Source organism: Centrocercus urophasianus, unplaced genomic scaffold, assembly GCF_019232065.1.
Source record: "Centrocercus urophasianus isolate 14NV4802_14NV808 unplaced genomic scaffold, USGS_Curo_1.0 seq_14, whole genome shotgun sequence".
In the NCBI taxonomy this organism is placed as follows: Eukaryota; Metazoa; Chordata; class Aves; order Galliformes; family Phasianidae; genus Centrocercus; species Centrocercus urophasianus.
Genome location: NW_024884586.1, coordinates 9,091,830 through 9,116,373, shown reverse-complemented (window position 1 = coordinate 9,116,373; position 24,544 = coordinate 9,091,830). Strand labels below are relative to the sequence as shown.

The 24,544-nt window shown below is 45.0% G+C and overlaps 2 protein-coding genes, 1 long non-coding RNA gene and 1 other non-coding gene across 6 annotated transcripts; 3 read left to right on the top strand and 1 right to left on the bottom strand.

Moving 5' to 3' along the window:
- Positions 1-1,741: 1,741 nt before the first annotated feature.
- Positions 1,742-17,966, bottom strand: PIDD1 (p53-induced death domain protein 1). 3 transcript variants are annotated; one of them, XM_042813774.1, is made up of 16 exons: positions 17,910-17,966; positions 16,570-16,932; positions 14,517-14,930; positions 13,619-13,822; positions 12,432-12,486; positions 12,028-12,229; positions 11,281-11,400; positions 10,798-10,977; positions 10,020-10,167; positions 8,857-8,992; positions 8,064-8,214; positions 6,540-6,663; positions 5,529-5,647; positions 5,068-5,175; positions 3,796-4,001; positions 1,742-3,123 (listed from the first exon to the last, which is right to left on the bottom strand). In XM_042813774.1, exons 2-16 carry the CDS (start codon positions 16,841-16,843, stop codon positions 2,886-2,888), a joined length of 2,679 nt encoding a protein of 892 aa, XP_042669708.1. In that variant the 5' UTR covers positions 16,844-16,932; positions 17,910-17,966; the 3' UTR covers positions 1,742-2,885. The 3 variants fall into 3 exon arrangements, with proteins under 3 accessions (XP_042669708.1, XP_042669709.1, XP_042669707.1); XM_042813775.1 differs by lacking the exon at positions 17,910-17,966 and adding an exon at positions 17,701-17,829; XM_042813773.1 differs by lacking the exon at positions 17,910-17,966 and having other exon boundaries at positions 16,570-17,127.
- Positions 12,952-15,421, top strand: LOC122157744. Its single transcript, XR_006168009.1, has 3 exons — positions 12,952-13,040; positions 13,650-13,828; positions 14,506-15,421. It is a non-coding gene; the product is annotated as an uncharacterized LOC122157744 (long non-coding RNA).
- A 454-nt stretch (positions 17,967-18,420) lies between the features above and the next one.
- On the top strand, positions 18,421-23,213 carry RPLP2 (ribosomal protein lateral stalk subunit P2). The gene is made up of 5 exons (XM_042813776.1): positions 18,421-18,527; positions 18,961-19,084; positions 20,844-20,892; positions 22,570-22,668; positions 23,093-23,213. The coding sequence occupies exons 2-5, from the start codon at positions 18,962-18,964 to the stop codon at positions 23,167-23,169; spliced, it is 348 nt and encodes a 115-aa protein (XP_042669710.1). The 5' UTR covers positions 18,421-18,527; position 18,961; the 3' UTR covers positions 23,170-23,213.
- Positions 21,053-21,185, top strand: LOC122158431. The gene has a single exon (XR_006168228.1). It is a non-coding gene; the product is annotated as a small nucleolar RNA SNORA52 (small nucleolar RNA).
- Positions 23,214-24,544: the final 1,331 nt, after the last annotated feature.

The window sequence follows — 24,544 nt, the reverse complement described above, 5'->3', positions numbered from 1 at the left end:
CTGAGCCACCCACACAGTCCTGAAAACCCTGCAGGTATCACCTATCCCTAAACCAAGCAATGCAAAGGTTGCACTGATTTTTATAGCACTGTTGTCTGGCCTCAGCTGATCAGTTGAATGCAGTCCTCTGGGGTTCACTGTCTGCATGTTACCTTCTGGTCTTTTACTGGGAATTGTACACCACCTCATTGCTGAGAGCAGCCAGGTTTTGATGGTATTGTTGTGTAATTAATCATCTGATTCGAGTTCTACTTAGGCTTTCATTTCTAAGCTGTTCTGTTCATTAATGTTTAAACTGTGAACATGCTGGAGACATTTTATCTGAGGACTGTGCTGGTTAGCAGGGACTGGAAGTGGAGTGAGAAACATCTTGCTCACCTCCCAGGAGGAACACTTGATCATTCTGTTGGAGATGTGTAAGTTGTTATGAAGTGGAAGGGGCTCTAATGATGAGAGTTAAAAAGGTGTAGACATTATAGTCAAAAAGGAGGAGAAAAAGATATATGTATATATATGTAGCCTTTATTTTATATACATGTTTGCTTCTTTGTTTTACAAGAAGGTTCATGCACAGTAAAATCTAAATCATCAGGAGGATAGTGTGAGGTGCCTGAAAGGCACAAGGAAAAGGTAAATAGTAGCTAGGAAGCAAAAGGGAATACTCCTGTTTGTAATGAATTAGTGTCTTTATTTATAAATAAATAAGAAAATAAGAAAATAAGAACATTGGAAACAGAAGACAAACGCTACTTCATTTTTTTGCTCCTTCAACCATGTACTGCAACTGTAACCAGCATTTTCCATCCTTAGCAACTACAGGCTTAAGATGGAGTTACCTGTCTCCAAGAGATTAAGGATAAAGATAACATATCTGGAAAGAACAAGTTTCTTGCTGACTTTCATCCAGTGCAAATATTTGATGCCAAGTCAGCTGAAGAAAAGAGCAGCTGGGGGGTTGCTCTGATTTCCCAGCACCTCCATATTGTCAGCTGAGTGCTTCTCTTAGTGTCACAGAATCACAGAAACACCAAGGTTGGAAAAGACCTTCAAGATCATCCAGTCCAACCTATCACCAATAGTTCTCACTAAACCATGTCCCTCAACACAAAATCCAACCGTTCCTTGAACACCTCCAGGGTTGGTGACTGCACCACCTCCCTGGGCAGCCCATTCCAGTGCCTGACCACTCTTTCAGACAAGTGGTATTTCCTAACGTCCAGCCTAATTCTCCCCTGTCGCTGCAAGAAGAAAACCTACTACCACCAAGGCCACCCAGCCCAGCAGCTGCTATGCAGCAGCAGACTGGAGATAATGATACATCTCTGAGGTAGTTACTTAACATCCCTCTCATACTATCTGCACAAGTTCTGATGACACCGCCTAGGCTTTGGCATGTCTATCTTTTGTCCTATCTCCTACATCAGCCCACCACCCCCTCCAGCAGCTGGTGCTGCCCAGATCTGCTCCCGATGAGCCCCAGTCATACTTTCAGTCCTTCAAGCTTATATCCTGAACGTGTTTCCTGGTTAGCTCCTCTTTAGCACAACAAAGCTGACATATGATGACACCATTAAGTCAGTTCCAGTCTGTCCTGCAGTCAGGGGTACTCAAACAAGAGCTCTCCTCCTCATTTCCATGCAGCACTGCCCAGCTCACCAGTGTATTTCTGACAGCAAGCATAAAGGGACCCAGCTCTGTCTGACATACCTCAAATGGAATAGCAAACCGTGTAGAGACATGAAATAATTAAGTGCTTATTTTATTTCCAATGAGAGCAATATGCCCGAATGCATCTCTCCAGAACTGGAGTTAAAAACAAATACCTTGTTGGTATACATCAAAATTCCAGGCAAGAACTTATGACACACTACCAGAGATTACACACACTCAAAAGACAACTGCTGACACAAACCCAGCACAAAACCTGAGGGGTAGCATGGCCTAAGAGATCAGCTCTGAGTAAGTCCCTAGGCCTAAGGCTACAGCTCAAGTCTAAAAGTCCTTGTCCAGTGCTGTAGCATTCATTCCATGCACTCCATGGCCTGAGATGATAGAATGTCTTAAGAAAAAAGAATCATTTTATTGCCCCTCTTTCAGTAGCATTGTTTGCATGTCTGAAATACAGCATCTGGTCACTGATGATTATTCACTGAGGAAAAAGGGGAAGAAAGCACAAGACCTGAAGCTGTGGGTTGATTTTGGATGTTACAAGCTGACATTTTTATACAAGCTCTCAGACTGAGAATATCCCTTTAAATACTGCTTAGAGGATGGGATATGCTGAATCCAAACCTATTCTGAATGAGCTGAACATACCTAGATTACAGTAGACATCCAAACAGCTTGTGTGGAACTTCCCACTGCCATTAGTGGGCCATTAGTTGAGGCACATTATGAGATGTGTAACAGGAAGAGAAGAGCACATCAGTAGTCAGTCACTGCACAGTTAAAAAGCAATAAATGCTTACAGCCATTTACAAGGTATTCAGATCACAAAACTGGGAAGTTTGCTCAGCACAGTTGATGCTAATCCCACAACAGTGCTAATGTTACAGCTGGCCAGACCAGTTTCTAAAATGCAAACTTACATCATGCTTTTCACAAAGCTCTGCAAACTTTTTTTACTAGTACACAGGCACATCTCACAAAGAGGATGTGAGGAATCTCTCTTGGAAAGTGCAAGGGAAAATTTACTTTCAGGCAAGTTAAGACCTCTTCAGGATTATGGAGTTGCACGTGTTTGTAAAATAAAACTGGAAGTCTGTCAAAGACACAGCTTACAAGTCTCATCTAACAAGCCTGGCAGGAGTTGGAGCAAAACTCCTTAGGTTTTGTTTCGAACTCGAGATTCCCCTCTGATAAAGCCCATTCCCTTCTGCTAGGAGCTATGTCATGGCTATCGCAGAGTCTTCAGTGCTGCTCTCCTGCTCCAAGCCCACGCGGCGGATGGACTCCCTGTATTTCTGCCGTCCCAGCTCAATGATGGTTTCGACCTCATCAGCGATGTCCTGGCGGCCACTCTCTTTCATGGCTGTGATCAGCTTGCTCACGCAGTTGGGATCCTCTGAGTTTTGCTGGGCCCATGAGAAAAGCATGTCCAGGATTTGCTTATCAAGGTCCTCTCTGAAGAAAAGGAAAAGCAGGGAAGTAACCAAGACATTCTCTCCTGACTGGCAATCCAAGGAGGCTTTACCTTAGTCCAAGCCAAGAGCTGAAGCTCCACAATAAAGTAATCCAGACACAGAGCTCTCAATGGACTGTCTTTTCCCCAGCCATCACACAGGAGTTGCAGCTCCTGCACTAAAATCCCTCCGGAATCTTTCTCTAACAGAAATTTCAAATTAAAAGCATTCTGATTTGGAATGTAATTCCCCCATAGGAACAGTAGGTCAGTCATAACGAGCCACACTCCTACTTTCTTGACTTTTTGGTCAGGATCTTTTGAATATAGATATTTACAACTAATGCCATGGTTTATGGCTTACTGTCAAAGATGGAGTCCAGCCAGGAAGCCAGATGAGAGAATGAAGCAGGAATGTGATGCATCTGAACTACAAAGCTCATCAGGCTGGTTATTTCTAAATACTGTTTTAAAACATCAAGCTTTTTTTTCATAGCAACAAGATAAAATAGTCAGTTTTCCATGAAAAATGTAGTGCTTTGAGAAGAATTGTTGGCTAACCCATCTTTTATCCAGTGAAACAATACCAGTGAAAAACTTTCCATTAATCAAGCATTAATTTATCCTATTGTACTGCAGCTACATGAGCTGTTGATTCTTGTGTCCCATCTTACCTGTTATTGTATCCTATGCGCTCAATCTGTTGATAGGTCAAGCCCAGGTTCAGGCCAATGGTCTGCCAGTCAGCTCCCACACGCCTGGCAATGCTCAGCAGGTTTGCCTGTGTCAGGTAGCCAGTCTCAGCATTGCCCAGGTTCAAGGGAGGGAAGGAGAAGCCATTCAATGAACTGGAGGTCTCACCCCAACGGGGTTTCAATCTCTGTGTCACAAGAGAAGCGAGAAAGAGAACTTGCTGAGAAAATTCTTTTCATAGAGGACAGCAGTCATTCAGCCTCCATACTGAAATGTTCTGTCTTGTATTGAAAGGATGGAAGATTTTAACTTGGGACTGAAGGGACAGCTGTAAGAAGCAATGAGCACTCAGACTGGCAGTGATCGGCAGTCCTCAGTGCCATGGAAAAATATAAAATCACCATGCTCATAGTCAGAGCTCATACTGGAAACTTTCCTTCTTGCTTTAGAGAGCATTTTTTAAAGAATCATCTATGTTCTCTGACTAGACTCCCCCAGTTGACATTGTATTTGTCAGAACTGGATCATGCACACAGTCTGAAGTGAAGCATTCAGACTACGCACGTATTTATTGCTTTAAGCTTCTTGGAAAATGGTCAAGTTTCATAAAATAAAGTGCCTTTCCTACTGTAAAACACAGCTTGCCCTTTAAAAGCCAGTTGGTCACACCAGAACACTTAGGACCAGTCTCTGTAACTACCTCATCCTAGGCCATTCTCATCCTTGCCAGCATAAGCTGAATGACTAAGAACTGTATAAACAAAACAGACACTTCCTCCTCCTCCACATTCTTCATACATTCAAAGGATCCACCCTCCCTGATCATGTATCCTTCCAATGCCCTGACTGGTGAGATGAGCACAAGTTGAAGACTGCTCCCAGTTATTCATACTTCTCCTTTGAGGAGTTGTCATGGAGGGGGGGATATCTCCACCATGACAAAGAAAAAGCATGTGGGAGATTCCTGTGCACATCTGATAGAACTCTGACATAAGAAGATTCAGGGAACTGTGTCTGGCTGTGTTTCAGTGATCTATCACCACAACTCCACCCTTCATTTCATTTACAGAAAACTTCCTTTGCACGCAAAAATATCTGAAAAAGAAGAGAAGACACTCTCCTTCATTTAGATGGGCAATGATTTATTGCAATGGATGCAATCCTTGCATCTATTGTCATAGTGGAAGACAACATTGGCTGAGCAGGAAGGCCCTGCTCTTTCCCCATATAGATTAGGAGACAAAGTAACTCACAGGCAGTTTGATTGGTAAAGTAGCGAGCCAGAGGGAGTCTGGTCCTCTCCTCCTCCTGCTGGCATCTTCAGGAATGCTCTCAGGAATTGCCCCTCGGTAGAAAGAGACCTTTGCAAACAGAGAGCATGCAGTGAGACTCAGATTCAAGCGCAGCAGGCAGATCTGTTTGCACCATAATGTTTCTGCCTGAGAAAGAATGAATTCATAGGCGAGAAATTCATCTATCTTCAGTCCATAAACAAGGCATCCCAGTTAAGTGTGACTGGGAGCGGCACTGAAGTTTCTGCTGTAAAGGTTGGACTCTGCCAACACCCCATTAGTTAAAGGCAGGAATGTAAAGTCAGTGAGCTATCCTGATGAGTGATCCTTCCAGGTACAGTCAATGAAGTGCAGAGCACAATAAAAGTGATGATGATGATGATGATGAAGGAAACAAAATGTCAGTGTCAATTGTTGCTCACCTGGCCTTTGACAGCTTGGCCTTTCCTGTCTACGGGGGAAGTCACGTAGATTTCCTTCATGTTCTTCAAGTGGGAGTAAAAAATAAATGAGAGACGTCCATCCACACAGTCAGGGCGATCTGTACGGGAGAAGCAGGCAACTCTGAATTTGTGCTGAAAATTGTGTGTATTTTCAAGCCTAGCCACAGCCCATCATCCATCCCATGCTACCATCCACTCCTACTGAGATCTGAAAGAATGCTAATCCCCATATCATTTCTGGGTACAAACAGAGAATTGGCTGTGCAGAAGGCAAGTCTCGTGGGTGAAAAAGGAGAATGGCCACAAGGTGGAGACCAAGTTCAAGAATGAAAGGCAAGGCTAGGCAAGGCATGCAGGTGGGGTCAAGTCCCTCCTCCAAAATGTCTCAGCTTGCAGCTGTAAGACATCTAGTCTCAGTGGGTGTAAAAAAAGTCATTGTGAGTTTTGGCCTTGCTCCATCTTTTCCTTCTCTCCTAATGGAAATGTAGAGGAAGCAAGAGACAGATACACATTACATTTCGTAAGAAGAATTCTCTGCCCTGGATCATTTCAGAAATACCTTCTCAGAGTTAAAAAAAAAAAAAAAAAAAAAAAAAGAAAAAAAAAAGAAAAGAAAAAGGAAGACTTCTTTCTGTATGTTCACCTAGAAACAAACAATATGAGTTAGATCACCATAGGCATCCCAGCACACTGTCTGAGATGCCAGGAAAAGGGCATTACTAGCTGCAGAAAACAGATCAGTCATAAAATCAAAGGGATGTTGCCCTTTGAAGGCTACAGCAGTGTGACAGGAAACATAAGCCTGCAAAAAGTGTTTTTATAGGGAAAAGTAGACACAAAAGTTGATGGACCAGAAAACGTGATGGACTAAGCATCCAGGGGCTGTGGGTGAGCGGTGGGTGAGCAAGTACACCAAGCACAGAGCTCCCAGAAGAAACAGGCCTGGAGCTAGGAACGTCAGAGAGGCAGGAGCAGAAAGCACTACCATACCCATATCGATGCTGATGCCTCTCTCAAAAGCTGCAAAGAACTGCTCTCCTTCAAACATTTCCACCATGTCAGATGGCTCAGGTCCTCGGTAGCGGTCCTGCAGCTTCTTCAGCACTGGGTCAACCTGGCAAAGATGACAAAACAGGACCCCACCTTTGGTCTGAAGCAAATATCTGTTCCCATACATCCCTATGCCTATAATGTTCCCTTCACTCACCTTCAATTTAGAAAAATAATTTTCCACAGAAAGGATGTAAATGAACAAATGAACAAAGCCCCAAATCCTATATATCAGACACATTTACTACAGAAAAAATAAAAAGAAATCATCAGCAACACCCCTGTCTTTTTTAACAGGTCGTTAGCCTTCAAAGACTGGGATTTACTTGCTACCTCTCATAGTATGCCACCAAAAACATTTTCTCTGCAGAAAGCTACATGCTAAAAGAGCACACAGCTGAGGACACCAGAGAACTCATTTAGGTAATGCAGCCTGGAATAACACTGCAAGACCTGGGGTCTCAAGGCAGTGCAAGTGCGTCTATTTTTCTTTCTATCTGTATCAGTAAACCTTCTCTTTTACCCCATGACCATCCCTGGCAAGAAAGCAGACCCCCAGCATCCTGATCTCACTGAGAGTGCCATTGCTGCCTTCTCTGTGACGCAGAATTCTAGCCCAATATCCAAGATATCAGGAACCCTTACAGTTGTTTCTCAATACAGGAGAATAAATAAATTAAAAGGAAGCAACCAAATCAGAGGATTATATAGAGGCTTGGAATATGCAGGCCAGGCCAGAGCTAGTAATCTGATTAAATAACCCTTGCCTCACTGACCTGCACTGTCTGTCAAGGTATAAGTTCTCCAAACACAGATATACATTTCCTTTGCTAATATCTGAAGCAATCCTGCTGAGGGATGATAACCTTAAGACAGAGGCAGCAGAAAAGTAAGCGTTGCCCTCTCCTTCAGTACAAAACCAGCCAGATTAGCTCAAACAGCCCTCCTGCACAGCATGAACTAATCAGATATTGCAGAGAAGCATATTAAGGAGGTTCCACTGCTTGAGTTGTAAACAGCAAGGAACACTGGGAAAAACTTTCTAAGCAGTTCTGTAGAAATGAAAGCAGTGCTTCTGCTGCCCATGCTACTCACCTATGTCAGACAAGTAATGTGTCAACTTTAATACTGTAAGTGAAGCTTATGCTAACACACTTTGCCTCGTGTTTTCTGATGGCTAACACCATTCACAAGGCCAGTTACTGTGGCTCTGCTGAGTTTAGCAGTCCAGTTTTCAAGCTTTGCAGAGGAGCAAATCACTGCATGGCATCCACCAGTGCATAGAATGAGTCTTTCTTCTCCTGATTCCCAGTGAACTAGTATCACACTACTAACACAGAGTGGTAACAGCACACCTCAGCCATGACCTTGGGGCAGTGACCAGGACCATTTGGCACATTACTGCCCTTGCATCCTGCAAAAGGAGGCCCAAGGAGCTGAGGAGAAATGCAACCCATACCAGACCTTGTGCTTGGGGAGACACTGTAGCAGGACTTGCTCGGGATCCTTCTTCCTCTGCAGAGCAATGAAGTTCACCTGGTACATACGTAACCGCTCATAAACTTTCTTGGCAATGCCTCCAATGTAGGTCTTGGTGGTGTACCACAGCCAGTACCTGTCAGATAGAGAATTGAGAAAAAGGATGGATCCTGCCTAGGAAGAGAAGTTGGTGTCATATTCATGAGACTGCCAACAGTTTGGGTCTTCAGTGATCATTTCTCCACAGGAGAAGCATGCCTCAGCAGCTTTCTTATCCTCTGATTCTGGCTCATAGCATATAAGTACTCAGACTGAGGGTGAAGGATAAAGTGAAGATTTAAGTGAAGAAACATTTAAAGACAAGAAGGTTGACGGTGGTGAGAAAGAAATGGAGAACTTGGGAGCTGAGAGTAGCGTGGTCTGAAAACCTGCAGCTGAAGGATTGTAGATTCAGAGTGGGAACCACTACATTGAGTGCATTTGCTCTAAAGACACTACGCTTGCAAATCTGGACTTCTCTGCATTGCCAGAAAAGAAGGATTGAGAGTATTCCAAGGAGCAGTAGCTTTTCTCCAGTGAAAATGCACAACAGGCAAAGAGATCGGGGTTATGGTCAGCAGGTAAAAAACGGTGGATAGAGACAAAGTGCTGAGCTGGATCTGACTTGCAAAGGGAAAGATAAATAGGTAGAACTAATGGCATAACTCCTGGTTAGGGTTTGGGAAAAGCAAGACAGAGAAACATCCCATAATTTCCTCAGGATTAAACCTGCACTTACCAGGAGAAGTGGGTGACTTCAAATACTGCACAGAGATGAGTGAGTTCCAGCATCACTTCATTGGTGATGTCATCCCAAGTTTGGCCTTCCACATCCCCACAAAGAAGATGCAGCCTTGACCAATCCAAGTTCAACCCTAAAGACAACAATGATCAAGAGATGTTGCATACAGCAGAGTTCTTTAACATGAGGTGAATATATGTATATGTATATATGTATATGTATATGCCTTGCTACCTTTACTCAGAGCTTTTCAAACCCAACCACAGTTTTGGGTGATTTACTTTTTAAAAGTGTCCAGTTAAGCCTTAAACTAAAACTTAAACTAAAGAAGAACAGAATAAAAGAAAAGGCAATCTGAATGCTAGAATATTCTCCAGCAATATAGACTCACTAGACAATTCTCATCATCAATACTTAGGGCTATTAAGATTTTATCTCTTTCTAAGCTTGTGGACTGGAGGTTTTCCAATCCCGATGCACTTCTGACATACAAATACCAGGTGGTCTTACAACAAAGGCCAAGCCAACACCCAAAAATCTTTTACTTCCTCACGAGAAAGCCAAGACATGCCAGGGAAAATGGGAATTAGAAGATGCAGAGTATTCAGCACATCACCAGAGGAATCCCTGGTAAATCTACTGTTGATTTGAGGCTCTTCATAGTAGTACTCAGAGTGGCTCTACGTATAACTGTATAATAACTGAAAGATTGCAGTAGCTCAGAACCTGATCCATCAGCAGGAAGTTGAATAGAAAGTAGATCCCTGGAGGCAGCATCTTCATTATCAACTTCAAGCTATTCCCAGTCAGGAATCAAAGCCCTTTTACAATGCATTTCCCTGTTTTGTAGAAATGTCTCTCCAAACCATCATACCAAACCCAGCAGTCCGAACATACATGTGACTCAGCAGGGAAATCTATTTGCCACAGCAGTTCTCCTAGCTTGCATTGCTGGTCCTGTGAAGCCCAGCGCTGGCCTGCTGGGCTTCAGCTGCCTTCAGCTCTCAGCACTGCACCAGCACCAAGCACACAAATGTACCTTGCTGCTTCTGCAGACAAAGCTAATTGGTTATTAACATTGAGTCAAACAAAATGCCCAGCTTGCCGCTTGCCATTTTCCACACAGTGTTTCTGCTCTCCAATTTTGAGAATAAACTGACCTGTAACCCCAAGTGGGAGCGGGAGCTGAATTCTCACAGGTCTGAGGAAATCTACCAGGGAATCCTGGGAGAGGCAGAGCAGAGGACTGGCTTTGCATCCTGCATCAGCTGTGAGTTCCGCTATCTCTTCTGCAGAGACTGGCAGAACCTGTGCATAGAATGCAACACAGAGAGAGGAGCAATCAGACACCCAAATTCCCTCATTTCCCACACAATGCTCCCAAACACTCAGCAAGCAAATACAGCTCTTGGCTCAGGACACAGTGGGAAATGGAAGCATAGTGAACTTCATCTGAATTTCGCTTTAACATTGGTGTCACCTGGGCAAGTTGGGACAGGGCAATGTATTACAGTAGCATTTAGCAGCATCCACTAACTTTACAGAACAACCACCAATTTTAGTGGGTTTGCTCTAGAGTTAGATCTGCATAAATAATCTCTGCAAACCTCTCTTGCTGAGCTGTTCTGCCAGGCTCAGTGTATTTTGTAATGGAACAAGAAGCAAATGATACTTGTCTGCATGATATCTTCACTGATCTGCAGGGAGGAGCACCACAAGGAAACCCACTTTCCCACAGGGGGCAGCTTGAAGAACAGCCCATTTTGCAGGCAGGAAAACTAAGGCAGAAAGTGCTAGGAGATGGGTCAGCCCATGAGGCATCCGTGTCAAGACACTACTTACTCCAGAACAGACATTTCACCTTGTGTTTTGCTGCTTGACATAGGTTAGCAGCTGCACCAAGGGCTGACCAGGGCTCCTTTTTTTAGGCATGCATACCTGCAGTTTGACACTGCGAGTCTCTTCAGTGACTCCAGGAGGGAAGGTCACTTTGATGTTTGGATCCACACTGGAAAAGAGCAATGTCCCCTCTGTTGACACTTTGCATTCATTTTGCACAAGTCGAGACACAACAAGGAACCAGGAGAAGTGAAGAACACTACAACGAGCCACGTCCTTCTGTAACAGAGGACAGGGAAGAAGAGAAAACATATGGGCATACCACAGAACACTTTAATGGCAGGAAAAATAGAGGCAGTAACACCGAAACAGATAAGAGCATCAGGATGGAAAGAGCAGCAAGTCATCACCTCCAGCAGACACACCTCCACGAGAAAGGAATCCTACAGCTGAAATCGACTCCATTTCATAGCAGCCAGTCAAAACACAGCTCATGAAATATTTCAAGCAGACTCCCCCATGGCTGAGCAAAAACAGAGTGACAGGAAAGATGTGTGTCACCAGTCATTTCAGCCTGCTTACCTTACTCTTCTCCACTCGTGTTCTCAGGTCACTCCAGCTCTGCCCACTGAAGGTCCGAACAACCACCTCACGCTCGTGAAGAGTTTCTGGAGAGGCATATGGCATCCAGATCTCTACCTCCTGGCACAAAAGCAGTCCCGTAAGACACCAACATAAAGCCTCAAATCAAGCCTAGCTCTGCTCAGTGGCATCTTGGGCAAACAAAGGGAGGAAAAGCATGGCCCACAGGAAGGGAGTAGGGCAGGAGATGGGAATCTGCTCTGTCTTGCAGCCTCGGGAGAGGTGACAAGACATCTGATGTGCTGTGTATTGTGACTGCAGGAAAAGCAGCCTGTGGGCAGAAATGACAAAGTAACCTTTCCAGTGAGTTGTCACCCATGACAGAGCTGGTGATGTGAATATTCACCAGCAAGAATGAAAATGACACTTTTGGGGAACAACATGAACCATTTTCCTTGCAGATTAAGGGCAAATGCTAAAAATCATGGAGAAAGAGGGTTGTGAGCAAGGAAGGTTACAGCTCAGCTCAAGTAGAAGTACTTGGGAAGGAAAAGGAGCCAGAACAGCACAGTACCAAGAAAGTTGGTTGCGTTCTTTGAATCTTTGCAGTGCAGCTTCTTTGACAGCTACTTACAAATAGCAGTGAGGGGGATAGCTGGCTCTAAAGTCCCAAAAGACTCTCCCAAAAGACTCTGCTGAGCTACTGCACAGGCAGATTATTCAGCAGCAGCCTGTGTCTGCCCTCACCTGCTGGAATTTGACCCCATGAGGCTGCAACTCCAGGACTTTGCTCAGCAGGACATCATGGTGTCTCAGCTTCACCCACTGAGGGTCTGGTGCCAAGGTTCGGAAGTAGATCCGCAGAGGGTCAGAGGCAGCCTCTGGTGGAAAGTAGAAACGGATGCCACAGGCCAGGAACACTTCGCAACCTTCAGAGGTCACTGTGAAACTTCCAGAAGAAATACATGAATGTGTGACACTGCAATGACTCCAACCCTTCAAAAAGTCAGCAGAGAAATCTCCCACCTTGTGTATGACTGGCCTAGTGAGGCAGTAAGCTGCCTGTGCACATACAGAATGTCTACCATGTATAATCTTGTCCGGGGCCTTGTTACACTACTGTAATATAAGTTCTTAGTAAAGAAGCATACCTATCCTCTTCCGATGCAAGGAACAGTCTTGGTAGCTCTGTGGCACTGGATTCATCTGCAGCAACCAGGTTTCAGTAAGAAGAGGAGGCAGAGGTTATTTAGATGAAGTTAGACAAGGAAGGTTGAATTTACCTTCCAGTTTTGACTTAATCCTAATCTGACAGAAGTTGCTAAAGGAACCCTGCCCGCACAGTAGTGGGCTTCAGATCAAGCAGAAGCAGCAGGAAGATATGAAGAAGTCAAGGGGTCCCAGGGCCCACTGGAAATGCTGATTCTGTCCCCCAGTAAAACTTAGGAGTTAGAAAATCTACCAGACCCGCAGCTCTCAGGACCATGACTGATCACCTATGGCCATTTGTTGTGAATGTAAGCACTACTGTGAAACTCTGCTCAGATTTCTGCTCAGTCATCATTGTATGGGAACTGTTGAGTCACAGCCTGAACCTCTGATTGATCACCTGAGACGATCCATGAGTCAGAGGAGCACAGGTGAAGGCAATTCACTCTGTGCTGCTCCTAGACCTATTTAAGAGCTGGCTACCAGTGGGGAAGGATCTTGTCTGGAGACTGCCTCTGCTGGTGTTTTTTGTAGGTGAGCCTAGCATACAGGTAAGCCTTCCATTTATTCTCTCTTATTATCTTAGTCTACTTTGCCTAACTCTCTCTTGTTCTTTTTGTGATTATAGCATCTTAGTATCCATTGATTATACATTTCAATATCCATTGATTATACAATCATCTTTGTCTCAGAGAAAGGGCTGCAGTCCGGGAAGAAGGGCAAAGCAGGAGGTAACTGCACAGTTGAATCATCTCTGATTGTTCCTGTGCTTCTAGTGTGAGCCACCATGGCCTGAAGGTCATGCACCAAGTCCAAGAACCAGTATTCTCCCTTAATATACCCTTCTGATCTGTTTCGTATGAATCCAATTTTCACTTCCACTGGAAAATCTTTCCAAAGAGCAGGACCAGCAAGCCAGTTTCTGGGACATCTGAGACCTTCAGAACAGGCTCAGGCTCATAAAAACAAATCGCCTGAATCACTACAACCTAATAATAACACCACACAAATAAACACTAATCTGATTGCCCCCTGCTTCTCTTCTTTAATTCAAACCCATTCATGCCATGCTGGGCTGAGCAAGAGAACAGCTGGGCAAAATCCACAGAAGCAGAAGCCTTGCAATTACCAGCCTGCAGGGACAGCTCAGTTTCTCCTAGGGGGTTGCCTCGGAGGTGCACAAATGGCGCAGCCTGTATCTCAGGGGGGACAGCACGGAGGAAGTTGTTCTGCAGATCAAGCCTGGACAAATTGGGCAGGCTGGCGAGCGATGCAGGGACTGTCACCAGAAGATTGCTGTGAAGATGCAGCCGCCGCAGAGACTTCAAATTGGCTGCAGGTTAGAACAGGCAATGACTCCCCATCCGTGCTGTTAATTGCGTTGCACATCAGCTCTCTCCACACACTCACACACTCCTGCCTTTCGGCACTGGATATCCATTCCTCTCACACACATGCAATAAGGGAAAGGCACAATAGCTCTATGTTTCTTTAGTTCCCAAAACAAATGAGGCTGCTGAACTAGCAGAGAGGCAATGCAGCCACCTCTGTTCTGTGCTTTACAGCATCAGTGGCACCTCCTGGGCAAAAAGAGAGGAGTCGAGAGCCAGTAAAGCTAGGGAAAGCTGGGCACTGGAAATCAGAGCCTGGCTCAGTGGATTGCTCCATAACACAGAGCCTGATTTCAAGATGTTTTGCTTCCTCTTAAGCCCCAGCTCTTCTGTTTCCAGTGCTGGATGCTCCCAAAAAACAGTCAGGCAAGACTCAACTACTTTAGGTTGCATGAAAATCCTAGGAGCCTTTCTGATTCACAGAAACAGAAAGCATGGACCATAGACATCCTGTTAATGCCCACAGGGACTGACTTAACCAAGCATGTTTTTTCTGGATATCCCTCCCATTTTGGCTCTAGTGTAGCAGACACTTTGTCCTAGCAATTCTGGGAACAGAGGCAAAGGGCTCAGGGATCCTAGCCTGTATCAAAAACTCAGCAGACTCTCTTTCTTATCACCTAAGAGAACAGGTACCTAAACAATCTGGGATGCTTGATAGCCGATTCCCAGAGAGATCCAGTTCTGTGCAGCTGTGCAGATTTCCAACCTCTTCAGGGAGATGTTCCAACACATTTTCTGAGAGGTCCAGTTCCTCCAGTGCTGCCAGCTCCCCGATGCTCTGAGGTAAGCGCTTCAACTGATTTTTCATAGCAGAGAAGAAAGTCAGCTTGCTCAGTGAGCCGAAGTTCTCAGGAAGAGCCACCAAGTTGTTGTGGCTCACCAAGAGCATGCGGAGGCTGGTGAGGTAAGGGATGCAGCTGGGCAAGGTGGAGAGACTATTGAAGCTGAGATCCAAGTGAGTGAGACATCTCAGGGTCCCAATACCTGGTGGCAAGCTTGTCAGGGAGCCGTGCTGACATGAACCAAATTCATCTCTGACATGGCCACCTAGGTGCAAAGGGAAGTGGGGGGAGAAGTCAATATAGTACAAGGGTACCTCATCACTTCATGTAACACTCCTTTCTGAAGCTATAACATGGAGACTCAGATAATGGTGAGTTTCTGATTACAATGTACAGCACTAATTACAAAGTTTTGTAGGTTTTCTGCACCTTGCAGAAAATTTCCTGATCTGTGAAGATCTGCTGGGAAACCAACAGATGTTACAGGGAACCCGTAGAACCCTGCTTAACACATGTGGGGCAAAGTTCAGAAAGACCCAGGCCACTCCATACACATACCATCACTCTGTGTAGTGGCACACACTCTTGCAAGCCTCCTGAATGTTCTACCCCTGGTGCCAACACAGTGGGCAACACACAACACTTTATGAACGAGACCTTCCTCACACACCTTCCAGACTCTGCCCACATTGCTGGGGAATGAACAGCCCCAAAGAACGAGACCTGCCCTTATTAGACAGATGAGAAAAGCAGTGAAAATGTAGCAAAAAAAAAAAAACACCAAAAAAAACCCCACACAACAGCTCATTCAGTATTGCGTCGACCAGATGAAAGCACAAAGAGAGAAGGGTACAGGTCCTGCCCCAGTTTGGACACTCAAGGCGGTTGCACCTTGGAAAAAGAAGTACACAAAAGCAAGCTTCCAGCTCTTTGCTATTTTCCTTCCACTGCTTTACTTGTGATGGCATATAGGGGTGGGTAATTTTGTTATGCTACATAATGGCAAAGAATGTAAATAATCTAAGAGAAACATTGTATGTGGGACCTAACAAAACCCAGTCCAACTATTTTATTGCACTTCAGGATGTTTAGAATATGTGTACAAAACAAGTATCATAAAAGGCATTGCCACTAACCTCACCTTACTGCAGGAGAAAAGACAGATGAAATGATCTGTATGAGATTTTATAAGCGATCTGTGGTAGGTGTAGAAATGAAGCTCAGTTGTGAGAGCTTTCAGCTGGAACCCTGAATTCTTTTCTCTCTTGTGATTTTAAAATTTCACCTCCCAAAGATCAAATGACTCAATCTAATACTAAAATTATATTGTTCATATTGAGACCCTCCTACAATTAAGAGATAAGGAAATCAAGAAATGTTATAATTCAGACGTGTCATTACAGAATGTCAAACAACACACACTCTGAGACATACTTTTATAAAATACTGAACAGCCTCCTCTGGTGTGTGCTAAACCTATGCTCACTGACACAATGCAAGGATTATGTTAGGACTGATTTAGAACAAACCCCAGCAAGGGCAGCTCATTATACTAACAAAAATGAAAAAGGAGCTGAACAGTTAAAAGCATTTTCAATTTCCCTCTTTTTACACAGCTGTGCAAAAATTGCTCTTCTTCTAGAGGATGGATAAAGAAAGTGTTGCAGCATCAACCTAACCAGGCTCCAAAAACTGGTCCCGATGCAGCTGTAGAGGCAAAGGAAGGATATAAATGTCTAGAAGCTGATTCTTGTTGAAATCTGCGTGCAGCTATGAGCAAGACTAAGAGTCGATGCCCTGGCTTGGGGCACTGGAGCAAAAAAACTCTAAGGCAGCTTGCTCTACAGATGTGGAAAGATGGAAAAACACAAACATGAAGCTAGGCGATAGGTCTGGGAACTCACCTTTGAGCACCAGGGACTTCAGGCGCTTCAGATATGGAAGGACGATCAGTGCAGCATCAAGCAAGTGATCGTTACTGCTGAGCCGGAGGAGCTCCACCTGCACCACCTCTGCCAGTTGCCTCTCAAACAGCTGGAGCAGCCGACAGCAGCCATCCGGATAAACATCCAGAGTGAGCCTGTTGTCTGCCAAGCAGGAGTCAGTGAGCAAAGGAGCCCCCGGAGCCCCCTCCTCATGCTCTTCCAGGAGCTTCAGTAGCTCTGCCATCTTCTGCATCTTGTCCAGGGGGGCCAGACATGCTCTGACTTGCCAGGTGGGCAGGCAATGGCAGGCTGCGGGGATGGGGAAGAGGAGAAAGGATGGCTCTGAAAGAGAACAGATATGCACGCTGAAGGCCTCCTGCCCCAGCCTGAGGTGGCTGGAAACTCTTAAGAGCCACAACAGGAAGGCAGGAGGTGTACTGACAAAAAGCTTTGTGGGCAGAAGGGACAGAAATGCAGAGCTCTGTAGAATCACAGAATGGCCAGGATTGGAAGAGATTTCAAGGATCATGAATCTCCAACCCCCATGCCACAGGCAGGGGCACCAACCTCCCCATTTAATACTAGACCAGGCTGCCCAGGGTCCCATCCAATCTGGCCTTAAACATCTCCAGGGACAGGGCATCCACAGCCTCTCTGAGCAGCCTGTTCCAGCACCTCACCACTCATAGTAAAGAAGCTTCTCGTTCCTACAGATCTAAGTTCTCCCAGCTGATATCAGGCAATCAGGCAAAATGAATGCAAATTCAGGGAACAGAGTAAATCTGTTATTCCAATTATCCATCATAACAAATATTGATAGGAACTTTAAAAGGTATAAATGTAAGTGCCTGTGCTTTGTGCAGAACACAAAGTGCCTCAGTGAGAAGGTTTATGCAAGCAGAGAAAGCGGGGCAGGGAATGCAGACACAGGAGCAGCAGCACTCCCAGGCCAGCAGGCTGCCACCAACCCTCATCCAACCCAGTTGTGAAATCGGGTAACAGTGGCAGGAACACGGAGATGGAAACAGGCAAAGGGCAGTGGAGCAAATGTAGCGTGGCTGGGGAGAGGATATATAAGGCAAGGCTACTGCATAGGGCTGCCACTCTCACCAGCAAACAGGGCAATGAGCCACGGCAAGTAGCACCCCCAAAAAGAGCCATCACACGTAGCTCCCGGAAGTTGCGGAACCTCTCCGAGACACACGTGGCAGACACTTTGTGAAGCTGCGGAAAGCTCCGAGCAGCCCCCAAGCCCCCGCTCCCGGCCACACCGCCCAGCGCCCCGCAGAGCGCACCCGCCTGGCCCCGCACACACACACCCTGCGTCCCCGCGCCCGGCCGCTGCGGCTCGGCCCCACCGCTTCCTGTCAAGTCGGTCCCGGGGCGGGCCGAGGAGGGGGAGGTGCCGCGGCGGCGGGTGCGGGAAAGCGAGGCGTGCTGCCCTGCGCAGCGGGACCGGGCTCGCGGGGACCGGGACAGCGGACCCTGCGGTGTTTGTTGCGCTCCCCGTGTTGCTGGCGGAGCGGTGCTCCGAGGCGCTTCCCCAGGTGCAAAGCCTGGCGGTGCTCTACCAGCCGTGCCCTTGAGGAGAGGCTGTTTCTTCAGAGCAAGTCTCGCTCGGGGGGAACAATCAGCGCGTTCTGGGATACAACCCTTAGGGAGCAGCTTTTCGGTTACACAAAAGGGAAACAACCACTGCCATCTCCACACCCCGACCGCGCATGCGCGGCCCTTTACTGTACAGAGCGGCGGTTGCGAGCATCCCGAAGCTCCCCATTGGTTGGCCCTCTCGCCTGGCCCGGTGCAATGGCAGCGCGCGTTGTTAAGAGGTGACGGGAAGAAGGCGTTGCCGAAGCCCCGCCCTTTCCTTTTCGCCGCCGGGCTGCCGCAGCGATCGCACGTTCCGGGCCTGTCTCACGCCGCCGCCGCCTCGCCAAGTGAGCGCAGGGCGGCTCCGTGCCCCGTACCGCCGCCCCTTCCGCGGGAATGAGCGCTCCCCGCCCGCGGCCCTCAGCGGGGCTTGGGTGGGACCGCTCGGGACAGGGAGGGGGGGTAATGGCGGCCATGTGCTCCGCCGGCCTGGGCCTCTGAGGAGAGGGACGGGACGGGACGGGACCGGACCGCAGCGCCGAGGCGGAGCGATTTCCCCATCGGGAGACGTCGGGCCGCGCCGACTGCGGGCTATCGGGATAGCGAGCCCTGCTGGGCACGGCGGGGTTCGCGGCCTCCGTGCTGGGCCTGCAATGGCGGGAGGCGGGAATGCGGCCTCTCCCACCGCAGGTTTTATTTAATGAGTAGAGCAAAGGGAAAACAAGATACCGGTTATCAAGCTAGATCTGTGGAGTTAAAGATTTCGGTTTTGTTTTCCAGGATGCGTTACGTTGCAGCATACCTTCTCGCAGTCCTTGGTGGCAATGAATCCCCCACGTCCAAGGACTTGAAAAAGATCCTCGACAGCGTTGGCATTGAGACAGACGATGAACGCCTCAACAAGGTGGTGCTGCACTCTGCTTCCAGAGCTTACATCCCTGTTGGTGTTGAACGTTGGAGCTGTTCTCTTGTCTTCGGTGTTTTTTTATTTCCCTTTCTGTTGGTGTGGTATTACTTCTCACTGATAACACGATTTCATTACATTACATGATTTGCATGTGTGTTATACATGATTGCATACATATATGTAATCATGACCACGTAATTCCGTACACGATTTCCAAAATGCTGCTGAGCCCATGAGAACTATTTTGTACAGGCATCTTTGTAGAAGTCTGGCTTTACCAGGTGCTGCCTTCTGACTTAAATCCAAAGAATTCGAAATATAATGGGATGATAGCTTCAGGTAATATTTACAGAAAGTGAATTCTGTTCAGATGTAATGTGTGGTTTGCACTTGAATGCTTAACTTTGGCTTTTGGTCAGTTTTAGTTAACAACAAACATTTCTGGAGATCTGATATTCAGCATTATGTTATCTTAGTATACTGTAAAGAAGTGTTTGTACCATCTGTGATTCAGGAAGAAACACAGGTAAATTATAGTGTGGACAGTTAAGGTATTCAGTAATAGGATGTAGGACAATTTTAGAAATAATTGCTGAAATGGTTGTATTGAGAAACAGGCTTTTAAAGAGAGAGTATCCTAACTGAATGTTTCTTGTGAGGCAGCAGTCCTTTCTTTTGGGCTGGAGGATAAATGGCCATGGGATGAGAGGGGAAATCTTGTCATCTGCCCCATACATGTATGCAGAGTGCTTCTGGAGAGGAGAAAGCTGTAGAGTGTTTTGCCATCAGCCCAATCCAATAACGTATGGACCTAGCTGAGAGCATCCTTATATGGTTTGGGATCTTGACTTGAACTTATGGTGCTCTTGTTTAAACACAAGATCCTTCTGCCTTGGCTTGTTTACGTTTCTTTAATACCTTCATACTTGTTTTCTGTGATCCTCCAATATCTCCATTATCAGAGAAGGCATCTCTGGAATTGGTGCTACTCAAGATCATTTCATTCATTTCTATTTGCACTGGCTGCATCTTTTGCCAGTATAAATGTAGTGGGCTCCCAAAAGCATCTTCTAGTTTTAGCAGGCACACAAGAATGTAATTTCACAGCACACAGCAGGAGGTGCCTGCTGGAAATATACCAAAAGTTCTTTGGTGACTGCAGTTTTCACCCTCTTAGCAGGAGTTCAACAGTAAGATCTGTGAGGTACTTCATTGTTTTTATAAAATGTTAGATCATTTTTTGTTTCTGTGTGTTGCTTTCCTCACCCCTGATGTAACAATGGTAGTAAACCTGAAGTTAGGACTATCTGTGCCAGTGCAGGGGTGTAACCAGCTTGGCTGTAACATTTGGTAATGTTAGGAACAGGGCCCTGTTTGGTTGTTGGTCTGATGCCCAGCACTTCAGAGCCTCCCAGTGGATGTTGAGCAACACATGCAAACAGTCCCACAGCAACTAACAGACCATTAGTGGGGTTTCCCAGTTGGCTTAGGGACATCTGTGTATCTTGCCTTCTGTAAAGTTCATGGATTCATTATGAATTTATTGTAATAGATTTCACAAAGAAGTTTTTGCAGAGAGGGAAAAAAACGTAGATGCAGTTCTTACTGCAGTGTCTTGTTCCTTCCACTGAGAAATAAGGAATGCTGGAGCTGTGCAAGCAGCAGGATGGAGCCATTGCACATAGTAATCAGTACTTGTTTAAATGTAGCTTATGTTGTTTTGAAGCTATTAACGTTGTAAATGTCATTTACACAGGTTATTAGTGAGCTGAATGGAAAAAACATTGAGGACGTCATTGCTCAGGGTAAGTACAGTCTTGAGTGCCACAGATAATTGCCTCTGCTATTTGGGTAACTTAGACTTGAGAGTGCAGAATTGCTGCCAACTTCCTGATTATTCACCATTTTCCTCTTGCAGTGGAGAACTTTCATGCTATGTTTCTGCTGAAATGCTTGAAATTCAGCAGGTCCATTCTAATTCCTAGCAGGTTGGTGCCAGTACCTGTGGGGTTTCGCTTGTGGACCACATTATACTGGAAGACTTAAATGTGTATGAGCTTACTGGTAGTTTGCTCATGACATAGTTTTCTGGACATACTGAATGAAAAAAGAATTAACTGTTCTTTATTTTCTTTTTCTTTTTTTTTTTTCGTTTACTCATTTGTACACACCTCTTATTTAAGATATTTACTTATTTACTGATAAGTGTGATTAAGTGTCAATCCACTTAAAGGCACAGTTACACCCCCAGTGGTAAATACAAGCCTCTCCAGCACACATCTCTTCTGGGGCTTCCCACATCTGGTAACTCTGTGAAGGACAGAATTCTTAAGTGCTGAAGGATGTTTGAAAGCGTGTGCTCTTACCTGCTGGCTCCTATTGAATCTGGGACTTATGACATTACTTGACTGGGTCATAGGGCTGAAACAGTGCAGAGTTGAGGTAGTGCAAAGATCTAGACATAATTATTTTCTATTTTTGAAAATACGAAGGCAAAAGGGAACTTCTAAGAATATATTTGCTTAAATAGTGCCAGGACTCTGCCTGGTATTGCTGTTCTGAGTGGTAACTGGGTGTCCTCTTGGTGTGGTCTGAAGGCCTAAGAGAGCCATTTTGTGTGTGCTTACAACACATTGTTTCTTTATGTAATACGTTTTCTTAAAACAAATTGTTTCTTAGAATATAGTGACATGCATATGGAACATGTTTGTTTACTTGGCTGGTTCATTAGAGCTTGAAGTAACAAGGAATTATTTGGAAACAGATTCCCAGAAACTGGAATATAAGCAAGCATACACTGTACATGACCTCTGGATGCCAAGGGAGCCTTGGTATGTGAAAGGTAGCTGCCAGAGAGCTAATAACTTTTCCAAAGACAAGCATAAATCAGGAATGAGTTTGCTAATCTCCAAGGAGATGCAGTAGGTTTCATAGGGTGTTGGAAAATTTGGTTAAGATACTGTACTCTTTGCCATAAATATCTTTTTTCTTTTCCTCCCCCACAACCCCAGTCATCATCCACTCAGTTTTCTGTACCCTTAAAAAAAAAAAAAAAAAAAAAAAAGCCAAAGCAACCCATATTTTTTGGAGGTATCTTGAGATTATCTATTTCTGGGCTATTCTGCTTTGTTCAGAAAACATATCATGTCTGTACATGTCAAATTAGATGCGTTTGCCACTGTTCTTGTGATAGTTACTGAAAAAAAAAAAAAAAAGGAAGTTTTGTATGCAGAAGAAAGTGTATTAGTATGCATCAGTGTTCTCAGGATAAGTTTTCAGCGTGAGGTTTAAGGTTCTTTTTGTTGGGTGGGTTTTTCTGGAGGTTTCATACTTTCAGGTGCAGTTTTTTGTTCCTTGCAGTGATAGTGACGGAGTGACAGTTCAGTTCATGTGACACGGAGTCTGGTTTTTCTTGATCTCTGTTCTTGCTTGACTGTGCTCACCACGAGCAGTTCAATAGTTTTTTTTCCTCTCCCGTTCAGGTAACGGAAAGCTTGCCAGCATGCCGGCTGGGGGAGCTGTGGCAGTCTCTGCTGGAGGGGTCTCTGCTGCTCCTGCTGCAGGTGCTGCCCCTGCTGCTGGTGAGTATGACTGCAGAGGTGTTGTTACAGGGCAGTTCCATGTTCTCTGTTCAAATCTTAATGCTCATGTCCCAGTTTCAACGTCTTCCCACTTTAACAGATCACTACATGGTTGAAAAATGAACTGTTACTTTCGCTATGGGCAATGAGAAACGTTTGCTCTTTTTTGTCCACTTTGAAGTTTGTTTTGGCTAATAACTGAAAATCAGGTTTCACTGCTTAAAGGGCATCCCTTCTGTAGTAGTGTCCGTGTCCCATCAGTGTTTATATTTGACTACTGAAAGGGAACAAAAGGTCCTATTGAAGATCAACCATGGAGGTCAAAATGCTATTAATGTGGAAGCTGAGAACACTAAAACATGTTTCTTGAAAACCTGTATGCAAAAAGATAAATACTAACCATTGGCTTGCTTGTTTTCTTCAGCTGAGGAGAAGAAAGAAGAGAAGAAGGAAGAATCTGAAGAATCTGATGATGACATGGGATTTGGCCTATTCGATTAATTATTTGTTATACAGAAATTATTAAAATTGTTTGTTTAAAATTTTTTTTGGGGTTTGTTATTGTAACGACAATGCTGTTGAAAAATGCTGAGCTCTTTAGATGGCTCTGACGAAGCTTTAATTCAATGCTGTGTGAAATAGAGAGGTGCCAATAGAGAGGAGCCATGGGACTTCACTTTTGAACTTGTCAGGAAATGGCTAAGCGTTTATAAAGCTGGATGCTTATTTTTGAGACTCCTATTTATTAAATACTGTGTGTAAATATCTTACTTGATATTAACTTATTATTTTCCTATCTCAATTACTCTGGAAGGAGTCCAGTTCAGTAATAAAGAAGCTTATTTGGGGCATCTGTTTGTTATATAACATAGAAAATCATTTGAATTGAGAAGAGTCTGAATTAGTCTAGAAGCTTTACCAATTTAGAGCTAGTTATAATAATTAGTTTTCTGTAAACATCTACAATCAGTGGTTTCATGACTGCTTCACACTTCTAGGATCTAGGGACAGCACCAATTAAGCTTGACTAAACTTGGATTTCATGTAGCATCCATAGGATTAACAGAACCTTTAACAACAACAAAAAAGCATTTTTCCTGTTCTTAGTGGAACCCTGAGATCAATGTGAAGATGTTATTTTTGTGCTCTTAATCTGTCCTAGCAGTAGCCAAAATGCTAGGATTTTAGTCTCCTTGATTAGAACAACAACAAAAAGCTTTCTGAGAAAATAATATTTTTGGAAAACTGAATGTAATCTCTAGTGTGCCTGAAGAATGCATCAACTTGGAAGGAAAGCAAGTGTTGCTTTTATAAAGTTGCTCTTAGGAACTATCGTATGTTAGGAAGCAGTTCCAGCAGTTGATTTCAGATGACTTTACAGAGGTCTTTGGCTGTCACAAGTAGTGTGCAGGCAGCACATGTGATGTGCCAAGTCTCCACAGGTAGTTAGTTTCAAGAGAGAGGGGTCATGGAGCACTCTGCACTGTAATTCTTTGTCAATGTAAGTTGTAGGGGAAAAAAAAGGCACAAGCTGATAATGTTGGCCATGAGTCACTGGATAAAGCATGGCAAGTACTTCTGAGAGGACTTCTGAGATGGGTGAAATCCAAGTAGGAAAAACGATTTTATCTTGTACTGAGAGGAAAAACGCCCTTCCCAGAAGCCAGGGCAGAGGGCAGCTGGAACTTTGATCCTCCGATCACAGGTTGGCCATTATTTTAGCAGTTAACCCTTGGTGCCCTCCTGTGAAATCAAAGGAGGCAGTGCCAATACCTTGCAACTCCTTAATCTCAAATCCTAGCACAGCAGTAGTAGTGAAAGTTGCTGGTGTTCTTGTTCTCTGTCAGAATTGTAATGGCTGTGGCTGGATACTGGA

Bases quoted from the DNA above. Each gene is read 5' to 3' on its own strand.
- PIDD1 (XM_042813773.1), bottom strand. From the start codon at position 17,119: ATGATCCTTGAAATCTCTTCCAATCCTGGCCATTCTGTGATTCTACAG. The intron at 5,648-6,539 runs GTATGGTAGTGC...TCTCCCGTACAG, and splicing joins AGGCATCAGCATCGATATGG to ATCGCCCTGACTGTGTGGAT. The intron at 5,176-5,528 runs GTGAGCAACAAT...CTGTTTGCAAAG, and splicing joins GCCAAGCTGTCAAAGGCCAG to GTCTCTTTCTACCGAGGGGC.
- RPLP2 (XM_042813776.1), top strand. From the start codon at position 18,962: ATGCGTTACGTTGCAGCATACCTTCTCGCAGTCCTTGGTGGCAATGAA. The intron at 19,085-20,843 runs GTGGTGCTGCAC...TCATTTACACAG, and splicing joins ACGATGAACGCCTCAACAAG to GTTATTAGTGAGCTGAATGG. The intron at 22,669-23,092 runs GTGAGTATGACT...TGTTTTCTTCAG, and splicing joins AGGTGCTGCCCCTGCTGCTG to CTGAGGAGAAGAAAGAAGAG.